General features: G+C 42.8%; 2 protein-coding genes across 11 annotated transcripts in view; one reads left to right on the top strand and one right to left on the bottom strand.

Moving 5' to 3' along the window:
- Nucleotides 1-360: 360 nt before the first annotated feature.
- On the bottom strand, nt 361-3,628 carry LOC123513078 (transcription factor HES-2-like). 2 transcript variants are annotated; one of them, XM_045269932.1, is made up of 5 exons: nt 3,126-3,628; nt 2,850-2,964; nt 2,597-2,748; nt 2,364-2,449; nt 361-1,091 (listed from the first exon to the last, which is right to left on the bottom strand). In XM_045269932.1, exons 2-5 carry the CDS (start codon nt 2,892-2,894, stop codon nt 661-663), a joined length of 714 nt encoding a protein of 237 aa, XP_045125867.1. In that variant the 5' UTR covers nt 2,895-2,964; nt 3,126-3,628; the 3' UTR covers nt 361-660. The 2 variants fall into 2 exon arrangements, with proteins under 2 accessions (XP_045125867.1, XP_045125866.1); XM_045269931.1 differs by having other exon boundaries at nt 2,597-3,628.
- Nucleotides 3,629-7,270: 3,642 nt separating this feature from the next.
- The window catches only part of LOC123512955 (secretory carrier-associated membrane protein 1-like), a 30,369-nt gene continuing 26,689 nt past the window's right edge, over nt 7,271-10,950 (top strand). For 8 of the 9 annotated variants that reach the window (XM_045269695.1, XM_045269694.1, XM_045269692.1 and 5 more), the window contains exons 1-3: nt 7,271-7,428; nt 8,099-8,197; nt 10,739-10,891. In XM_045269695.1, the coding sequence (XP_045125630.1) occupies nt 7,366-7,428; nt 8,099-8,197; nt 10,739-10,891 (315 nt within the window). In that variant the 5' untranslated portion in view covers nt 7,271-7,365. The remainder of the gene's footprint in view (nt 7,429-8,098; nt 8,198-10,738; nt 10,892-10,950) is intronic. The other variant, XM_045269690.1, reaches the window with a different exon arrangement.

Here is a 10,950-nt window from a genome sequence, read left to right as displayed (position 1 = left end):
TTATGAAGATATAAGTAATAGCCTACACCTCGTCACCAGGCTTGATTCATTCAACGACTATTATATGTAGCCAGTGGCGGCTAGTGGAAAAATATAATGGAGGGACTGAGTCACTACAAGCTTCACACAACAGTATAATAATAATAATTAGAAGAAAACTATTAAAAAAAATAAACAAGGGATTTTATAAACTTACGTTGTACCGTATAACGCAATGTAAACATAGGCCTTGGAAAAAGCATTTATTGAAGCAGGCTGACCAGTGACCAGTGAGCTGCACCAGCTGCAGCTCAAGTCTTATTAGGTGTAGCGCAAAAAAAAAAAAAAAAAAAAAAAAAAAAAAAAAAAAAAAACCGGTCGTCTCGTATTATTATAAATGTTCAAAATTTAGTTATAAATATTTCGATAAAACGTAACATAAAAGGACTTTTTGTTGTGACAATTTTTATTTGCGTATTATTCTAGTGTGAGATTGATAGTCATACACTTGGCAGTGAGTGTTTAGACTAGGGAGGGGTGGGGGGACACCGCAGCTCTGCAACTCCTATGGACGAGCCGCCACTGTATATAGATAGCAGCGATGTGCTGATATGATGATGTGACACCCGGCAATCATTGCTGTGACCTAAGGTCTTTAGAAACACTCACGCGTGTTGGGAGTCACCAAGGTCTCCAAAAATAGGTCCGGGATGAAGTCCTGAGACACTTTTTCCAGTGCATGTTGGCATAGGGCGCGCGGGGGGGCGGAGCAAGGTTAGAAAAAGGACACTGAAGTGGAGTCATCTCCACAGAGTCCGAGTGGGATTGCAGTGATTTGTTAACTGTAGGGAGAGGTGGATTGGCATCCTCTGGAGCAGTGTGGGGGCTATCTGGGACAGGGGTAGGGGTGTTCAGGCCCGTGGTCACTTTGGTCACTTTAACCAAGTCTGGAGATGGGTGGCTGCCCCGTGAGGCAGTGGTGAATGGGATCATATGGTGCCGCAGTCTGGCGGCCATGTGGGACTGGAGTGCCGCGGTGCGCCCCAAAAATCTCATCACCTCCTCCTGGCACCGCCGATAACCCTCACGGAACTGCTGCCGGCCGCCGTCCCCTGAAGGAAGAGACCTGCTTAGGATGCTGCCTCTCCCCTGGCAGTGCTGTGTTAGGGTAGTGTTGCCTCTTCTCCGGCAGTGCTGTGTTGGTGTAGTGCTGCCACTCCCCTGACAGTGCTGTGTTAGTGTAGTGCTGCCTCTTCTCCGGCAGTGCTGTGTTAGTGTAGTGCTGCCTCTTCTCCGGCAGTGCTGTGTTTGTGTAGTGCTGCCTCTCCTCTGACAGTGCTATGTTAGTGTAGTGCTGCCTCTCTGCTGGCAGTGCTGTGTTAGTGTAGTGTTGCCTCTTCTCCAGCATTGCTGTGTTAGTGTAGTGCTGCCTCTCCCCTGGCAGTGTTGTGTTAGTGTAGTGCTGCCTCTTCTCTGGCAGTGCTGTGTTAGTGTAGTGCTGCCTCTCTGCTGGCAGTGCTGTGTTAGTGTAGTGTTGCCTCTTCTCCAGCATTGCTGTGTTAGTGTAGTGCTGCCTCTTCTCTGGCAGTGCTGTGTTAGTGTAGTGCTGCCTCTCCCCTGACAGTGCTGTGTTAGTGTAGTGCTTCCTCTCCCCTGGCAGTGCTGCCTCTCCCCTGACAATGCTGTGTTAGTGTAGTGCTACCTCTCTGCTTGCAGTGCTGTGTTAGTGTAGTGATGCCTCTCTGCTGGCAGTGCTGTGTTAGCGTAGTGCTGCTTCTCTCCTAGCAGTGCTGTGTTAGTGTGGTGCTGTCTCTCTGCTGGCAGTGCTGTGTTAGTGTAGTGCTGCCTCTCCCCTGGCAGTGCTGTGTTAGTATAGTGCTGCCTCTCTGCTGACAGTGCTGTGTTAGCGTAGTGCTGCCTCTCTGCTGGTAGTGCTGTGTTAGTGTGGTGCTGCTTCTCTCCTAGCAGTGCTGTGTTAGTATGGTGCTGTCTCTCTGTTGGCAGTGTTGTGTCAATGTAGTGCTGCCTCTTCCCTAGCAGTGCTGTATTAGTGTAGTGCTGCCTCTCTGCTAGCAGTGCTGTGTTAGTGTAGTACTGCCTCTCTGCTGGCAGTGCTGTGTTAGTGTAGTACTGGCTCTCTGATGACAGTGCTGTGTTAGTGTAGTGCTGCCTCTGCTGGCAGTCCTGTGTTAGTGTAGTGTTGCCTCTCCCCTGGCAGTCCTGTGTTAGTGTAGTGTTGCCTCTCCCCTGGCAGTCCTGTGTTTTAGTGTAGTGCTGCCTCTGCTGGCAGTCCTGTGTTAGTGTAGTGCTGCCTCTCCCTTGGCAGTGCTGTGTTATAGTGCTACCTCATCATATAGCAGACTCATCACATCCGCCAGACTCACCCGGGTGGTGGGCGGCCAAACGCCGCAAATGAGCCACCGTCAGTTCCAGCACCACCACCTTCTCCAGCCGCTGCCACGCGCCTCGCCTGCGTGAGGTGAACAGCGCCGAATGTTAGACAAATAATTAACATAGTGACTACAAATCTCAACACAATATTGATGGAACAAACACATTGTACTCTCAATACAGAACATAATTTTTCAGTTGATTTTAAAACTTTATTCGAATTTACCTGGGCGTAAGGGCAAGGTGATGGAGGTGCGGAGGTGTGCAAGGAACCGGAGGGAGAGGAGCGGCGCCTCCCTCCATCAGCAACAGTCGCAGCCTCTCCACCGCCAGTGCCATGCGGGCCCGCCTCCGCCGCTCCGCTTCAGGCTTTTTCACCTGCAGGAAGAGAGTCGTGATTCTTGAAATGTGGCAGCAAGGGCTCTGAACACAGGCAGAATTGAGACTAGTGATAGGGGAGGTGCATGCATTGTACTCACCTTCCGTAGCCTTGCCCGGCCTCCCGTCGAAAAGTGAGGCGCCATGGTATTTGTTTGATTCACGAATCCTGGTGTTGACAGATGCTTGCACTCCCGCCACCAACGCCGACCACACCTGACAAGACATCTCACTAGCACCCAGATGCACAAATCAACGAGAATATGACAATTACTACCATACAGGTTCATCACTATCACTAAATGATCTTGATAAACAAAAGGAGGAAATCCTAAAACACCGACAATCAGGGCACGAGGACACGCCAGGGTGCTCACCTGTTACAGTCGTGTAGAAGCGAGGGATGACGAGTTAATCAGCGTGCGTCTCGTGTCCACTCTCTGCCATGGTGCATTTCACACTGCCTCGCCCCGCCCACTGCCTTGCCACGCTACTCCTCCACGCCCGCACCCATTACCTCACCTAATCGCCCAGCCCTGCGCCTCCCTCCCAGTAATGCCATTTGTTGCTCGGTGCCGCAGACGGTTCTGGGAAGGCTGCACGGTGGTACTAGACACGATGGATGTGTTTCTCGCTTTAATGGCTGATAAACAGCCGCTGGAACGTATATTAGACTCATCCCAAAGGACATCCCAACGACACCGCCTCAGGATTGATAAGATGACTATAAATTCTATTTTCTTCAGTCTTGACTATCATTTACACGGCGTCATTATGTTCTGGATTGTCACACAGCTTAAAACATCCACACGAACAAGGCCCATCTGTCACGCAGCACCCGCAGCGTTACCTATAGTAAGTTTGATTCGTACCATTCATATTCCGCGACTTTTGGTTATATTTCGTTTGATTTTTTTTTTTTTTTTTTTTTTTTGCCCCATCCTAGAGCTTACACAAATTAGGCAGATTATTATTGATAGTCTCTAGAGCGAAGCCAGGACTCTTCATCTAAAGGCTCATACGTAACTTCCCGTGCTTCGCCGCTTTAGTTATCCACCCGCCTTTGCACCTCGTGAGTCAGGTATCCGAGCCAATGAGCTTATGGAAAACCATGACGTTACGCGGCAGCAAACGAAGCACTTCGTGTAATCACAATGATTCACGTCTGGATCGCCTCTTCGACCCTCATTACTCAAAGTGGGCGGGACGAGCCGATGTGGCAGGTGACATCCGCCGTTTCACCTTGCTCTGTGCAACAATTATACGCCGTTTTGTCAATAAAGATTCAAGTCTAAAATAAGTTTATATACTTGTACCAAGCATCACTTCGTAGTGTTCAGTGGAGCATTTTCACTCCATGATTATAGACTGGAAAGGTATACAAGATCCAACGTGGATACTCGCTGACCCCTGGCTTATATCAACACGACATTAGCCTCGCGTATCGTCGCCTCTACGGTTAGGCCTCGTGTGTGCTTGTTGACTCCGCGAGAGAGAGATTATAGGAAATGCAAAAAGTGTGAGAGGGTTATGTACGCTTGAGAACCACATTAAGTCAAGTGCACATTAAACATTATTGTTCTGAAAATTATGTATCAAGGCATGCAGGACATTATCATAACTTATGGCTATATGACAACCAGTTTCCGAGCCTGGCCGACTGACAATAAATTGTGACTATCATCTCAAGCTTTGTGAGGAAAATAGGAGTCATCTTGGGAAGTAGACGAGGAAAAGCTAAAGGGATATATAACATAACACAAATCAATGAACAAAAGAATAAAGAATATAACAGGGTAGGGCAGCAACACAGCAGCAGCCCAGATACCTCTCCTGCCAGACGGCCGTGCCCAGCTAGATAATCGCTGCGGTAGGGGGGAGATAATTAGGGACGTGACAGACCCACTAAGTTACCTGGTGGGACGGAAGATGCCTGTCACACCGTAAAACTCATCTGTGCCCTTCCCCACTCCCAAATAATGCAGCGAGAGACATAGTGGGCGGCAGGCTGCGGGCTGGCCGGGTTAGACTACATGGTAAAAGCGCCATCAGTCGAGGGAACAGTAATGGAATACGCATGATCAAGAGGGAGGTACAGCAAAACAAGGACCGAGGTAAGTGTCACCAGAAGCAATGCAGCCGGGCCGCTTGCGGGACAATGCTATATCTAGCGGGCGTCATCGCAAGGGCGCGACATAACTCATCCAGACAGCCGTGGCGGGAGGGATTTGACATAATACAGCGTGACGGCCTGCACACCAAGGACAGCGCCAGACGGAGGTCCGCCACCGCATTTCACCACGCCTCGGATTATCCTTCTCCACAAAACAACTGACGCAGGAGTGAAGCAGCAGAGGATAAGTTATGGCAATTCTCCCGTCAACGTGAAGGTGTTTACAAACCGTACAGGAAGCCCAGTGAAGCGAGAAGCCAATGATGCACATGGCGATAAGCATGGCACGGCGCGGTGAGCACCACCACACGCGGCAAGGACTCCAGACAATTATCCATTTTCAACACTTCATCTTTCCTTCCCGCCACCCGTGCGGTCCTCCCAACACCGCTCATCTCCTGTCTACTTTCCACAAAGTATTGTAACTCATAGTGGCTCGTTCAGAAGATGTAAAAGAAGAACAGCTATACACAAGATGAAGTGATAAATGTGTGCATGTGTACGTGCCTACTCCGTGCGTCCGTTCCTCGGTAACAAATCCGTCAAACCAGCGCTTAAGTAAAAAATGTATTACTCCCATTTCCCTTGCAGAGCTGGCAGCCGGCAGGAAGACATTATGTGACACCCGACTCGTCTCTGACACAGGTCTTTATACTCAAGAAAATGAGACCATGCAAGGAATGAGTCTGTATGTCTGTGTTTGTGTGTTTGTGTCTGTGGCTGTGTCCGTGTGTTCATTATGGTTGTCTGCTGGTCACCCAGCGAGTTGTTCCCTTACGTAAAAAGAGCTCATACTGATCATTCATCAGGTAGAGGACTGCGACCACACCACACACCACACCCCGAACAGCGAGGCTATGCACAACCCCTCGAGCTACATCTCGTACCTAGGTGAACAGGAACTACACACATTAAGGCCTCTCAACAATAGTTACCACAATACGGTTCCATGTTTGATTGTAAAGGAAAGGACACAGCTAATCACTGGCGTAGTGAGAGAAATTTACATTGGGTGAAACCTGAAAATGCCATCACCGAAAGTAATATAATACACTTGTTTTATTATGTATACCTATATATACTTTACATACATGAACTTTAAATCAATAATTTGCCCGCCTTCTATTTTGCAAAGTCGAAAATAATGGTCTGAACATCAATATTCTCAGTAGCATCGCTTGTGCCGCCACCTGAGAAATGTGCCGCCCGGGGCATTCGCCCCACTCACCCCCTATCACTACACCAGTGGACACAGTGTACCTACAGCTGCCTTACCCCGATATATCTCTCTCTTATAGGTCGCATACGGCTTGTTCAGTCATCATTCAGGGAAATTGCATACACTCAGATTATTATTTTTTTTTTCATAATCGATACATACATTTGTATTTAGTGGTCGTATTACCCTTTATTACATGAGCGGATGTGGTAGAATGGCATAAATGTGTTCGTTCATTGTTTGCGTGTTAAGAAAAATAATTTATAGCTAAGTTTGTCCTAAGAAAGGAATGAACTTGAACATACTGCAGAAAACAGATGGAAGATTGTAGCGTATACTATTATAGAACTTGTAGTGCTTGACTTTCTGTTTTGACAAATCAAATAATTGAAAAGTGCGCTGTTTTTTTTTTTTTTTTTCGGCTGTATATTTTGATATAAAATAACCATACAGCTGAGAAGAGTCAGTGTAACAATCTGATAGGACTGATATGAGGAAGCAGGTTTACATTCAACAATTATGATAAGCACCTTTGTATATTAAGACTCAAGTACTTCCTGGCAATCATGAGACGACGCGTGAACCAAATACCGATGCTCTTTTGTTAAAATTATTTGGGAATCGTGAGAACCATTTCGTTTATTATTGCCAACTTCGAATTTGACCTCAATAGTACTGCACGTAAATTATAAAATCATTTTGACGCAGTACATGAATAACATTTTGGTTTTCATATTAGACAGCTGCACGTCTAAGATAGATTTATTTTGCATCTCCTGGGCTTGCATTCATATTTTATAAACTATTGTAAGTTGAATCGAGAAGAGGAAGCAATAATAGTGCTTGGATATAATGTTTTTATCAATATATGAAAACTATTAATGTTGTAAATATAGTTTTTAATTTAATGTATAAATTTCGTAACAGTTTGATTTTACTTGACTATTTACATTACAATATAACATTAATTATTGAAATTTGGTAAAATTTTGTTGACCTATTAGGATGAATGAAAAAAAAAAAACTACCAAAACGATGGTAGTAGATTATCTATATTAACTGATATCAAGAAAAAAAAAAAAAGCGGGACAGTGAAAGTATACAAAAAATAGAGCGAGAAGAAAGTGATACTGCAGGAAGTGAGGGAGGGTAGAAGGAGTGAAGCCCGTGGTGGCAACACTGAGCGGCCACAACAGATCGAAAAGAGCCTGTGGATGTCTCCTTTATGACACACAATTCAAGCACAATGTCAAACTTCGACGACAACCCATTCGCAGACCCTTTCTCGGTGAGTGTTGAGAGTGCAGCTGGTGGGTGGTGGCTTTGTGACGCGCCCATTCACTTATGGAAGAGGAAAGAGACGAAAACTGCCCGGCCCGCAGCAGCTGTATGGGTCTGCAATTGTCATATGACGAGGCAGCGGTAACCTGTGATGTCACCCTACCTTTTTGCCTCTCCCTTCGTGATGTCACATAACCACCCTAGTCTTTTCATGTAGGCATCAATCTCAGCTTGTTTATGTGGACAGATGGTGTTTCCAATCACTAAAACCCTCCCCAGGCCATAGGAAAACTGTGTAGGCGCGGCGACACTGTAAGGGGAAGGTCCGGTGTCCTGTCAAAGTAGAACAGCTCTTCATTATTGCTGTGTGCTTACTGCTTTGTCTTCATGCTAACCTAGGAACGTTAGGGAAGTGTAAGCAGAGTATAGGAATGTGCCTTATTTGGACAGTGCATATACTTCTCCACGGTGGTACCTGTTGTTTAATGTTGGGGCATGATACCCAATTCTTGTTGTAATGGATTAAAGATCCCGTGTATGTTGTATCTAGGAAGTATTAATTGAACCTGAGAGAGAATACAGTATATGGTAACATAGGATATGACTGCAACAATTCAGTGTTTATGCATTAAAGTATTCATCAAGATCATACATGCAATTTTGTCATTGTTCAACAGGAACCCTCCATCCAGCAAGCCACCCGCAACACAACAAGTGGCTTGGAAGAGTACGACCCATTCAGTGGCAAGCCAGCCACCCAAACTGTTCCAACCACAGTAAGTACATCTGCTAACATGCCTGCACCATGCTGTAGAGAATCTTTTATTGGAAGTGAACAGGAAAATACTAGCAGTAGGAGCTACATGGTGTGAGTGGAACAGACACTATACACAAGTGCATCATGATATAGAACATTCATAGGTAGAGAAAATAAGTTGTAAAGTGCAATAGTAGAGCTTAGAATAGAGAAATCTCACCATTGTGATGGTTGTTCTAAGAGTAATTATATGCACAAGGTTGTGCACACTAAGAGACTGGCAGAGGTAAAACATACAATTAGAATTAGAAAACCTCTCCACCATGACATGACCCAGATATTGACACAGTAGTTAGCTGTACTTTACTAAGAAATGTATAGATTAATATGTGTTTGCCTTGTCATCATGTAAATCCACTGTTAGATGTTGAATTGCAGTTTTAAGGCTTGCAAGTTCTAGAGTTACATTACAGTCTCTTAGCAGCCAATAAGGAGTGGTAATGACGGGAACTTATTTAGCTATAAAGAAAGTAGTAATTAGAAAAGTTTACATTATTGCTACTATTTATTGAGGCCACACAGCCTGGCATCACACTTTGCATTCTGTCTCAGAGAATACTGCCTCTGTATTCTCCGGTGTCCATAAGACTTCACATAAGAAAGTGTAATGACGCACCAAAGAATTCTTTGTCTATATTTTAGTCTAACATTCAGACAAGTCTCTGCCACATTTCTGTTCAAGGAGACTGTTATCTTAGTGTGTGTGTGTGTGTGTGTGTGTGTGTATATATATATATATATATATATATATATATATATATATATATATATATATATATATATATATATATATATATATATATATATATATATTAGATAGATAGATAAATAGGTACCATAGACAGATCATCTTCGTATATAGAAAGATAAAATAATCATCCTTTGGCTCTGTACAAGATTTTGAAGATAACCTGGTGTTGCCTCTGAGGAAGTGCTGTGAGTTGCTTCTCACTCAATCTGATAATGAGAGATAAGCTTATCTATGTCATGTGTGTTGATCACACAGTCATGGTGGGAATAATTTCTTGCTTTCCTTCTGCTGGCCTTTCCCTTCACATTACAATGTAGTGTTATTAGTGGTGTGTTTTGTAGTCAAGAATTACAACAATAGCCCATTTTACCATTTTGCATGAGATGAATGTAAAAGCTGATGTGTAACTTCATAATGTAAGGGATTTCATCAACAGTGGTGGTCACTGTGCAGTTGAGGTCGTCTTATTTAAGGAAAACTTAACACTTACATTCTAATGCTTTATATATATATATATATATATATATATATATATATATATATATATATATATATATATATATATATATATATATATATATATATATATATATATATATATATATATATATATATATATATATATATATATATATATATATATATAAGTTATGTAAGAGAAATATTATGGGTAGGATCTTCCTCTGTAGTGACTTGATATATTCATAATTACTCAGAAAATGTGCATGGAACAGGCAAAACAAAGGTATTGAAAGAAATGATTCTATACATTTATTTTGCAACATGAGCAAAGTGTTGTTTGTCAAAACAGCATTGATAGCTACTGCAGCAGATTAGGAGAGTTGATAATCTTGATTGTGTTGATGTTTAAGAGTATTTGTGATATTATTTGTATAATGATACTTTTTGGTCCAGTTGTGTTATCAGATTGTTTGTGTAGGCCAGGGTTATCTTTGCTGCAATTTTGATATCCAACTGTGCACTCAACATTGATGTAATAATGTGTAACCTTTGTCGACAAGCCTCACCTCAGTTTGATAAACAGTGTATATTAGTCATTCATATCTTATTGGATGTTTTGTGGATAATGAAGTGTATTTGATTCAGTCACATTTATACATTAATGATAATATTTATTACCCCTAACTTCTAATCTAAATACTTCTTCAGAATTTTAGAATGGGGAAAATAACATATTGTGTATTCTCTGTTAAGGTGCTATATTTACATCAGAAACATTTGTGTAGCATTAGCAATTAACACTATGTATATTTTTATTCATTAATTTATTAATGAATGAATTACTTGATCTTTTTTTGAAATAATTGAGGTAAACTAAGATGAGGCTATGGTTGAAGGACTATGTGAGCTATGAATTTGTTGGCTCATAGCCAGACTCATACATGTTTAGTGTCATGTAGTGTTGTATTACAGTATCAGGTTGCTTAAGCTTTATTGTTCTGACACAGATTCACCCAAGCACTTCTCTGAACTCATTTTTCATTCTTGTATTAATTTTTGTTTGTTATAACTAAGGAAAGCATAAATTAAATAAGTTATACATTTAGTAATAAGAATATCACTCATCATTTTATAGCTTCATTGTCCTGACACAGATTCACTCAAGCATTTCTCTGGTCTCATTCTTCATCTTCATTCTTGTATTTATTTTGTTTGTTATAACTAAGGAAAGTATGAATTAAATAAGTTCTACATTTATTAATAAGAATTCATCTCATCAATTTGTAGCAGATTGGCAATGCAGGAAACCCTCCCACCTATGTGCAGCCTACAGTGGGAGTGACAAACCAGCCTGCAGTAGTCAATCCCACACCCACACCTGCAAACCCACCTGCCTACACACCCTCAGCCCAGCAGCAGGTCACCACGGCAGAGTTTCAGGTGTGTGTTCACTGTTCATTTCCCGGGGTGTTGCGTTACTCTGAATAATTCACCATCTC

This window comes from Portunus trituberculatus, chromosome 35 (assembly GCF_017591435.1).
Source record: "Portunus trituberculatus isolate SZX2019 chromosome 35, ASM1759143v1, whole genome shotgun sequence".
NCBI lineage: Eukaryota > Metazoa > Arthropoda > Malacostraca > Decapoda > Portunidae > Portunus > Portunus trituberculatus.
The sequence above is the reverse complement of the archived record's forward strand: the minus strand, read 5'-3'. Positions and strand labels throughout refer to the sequence as shown.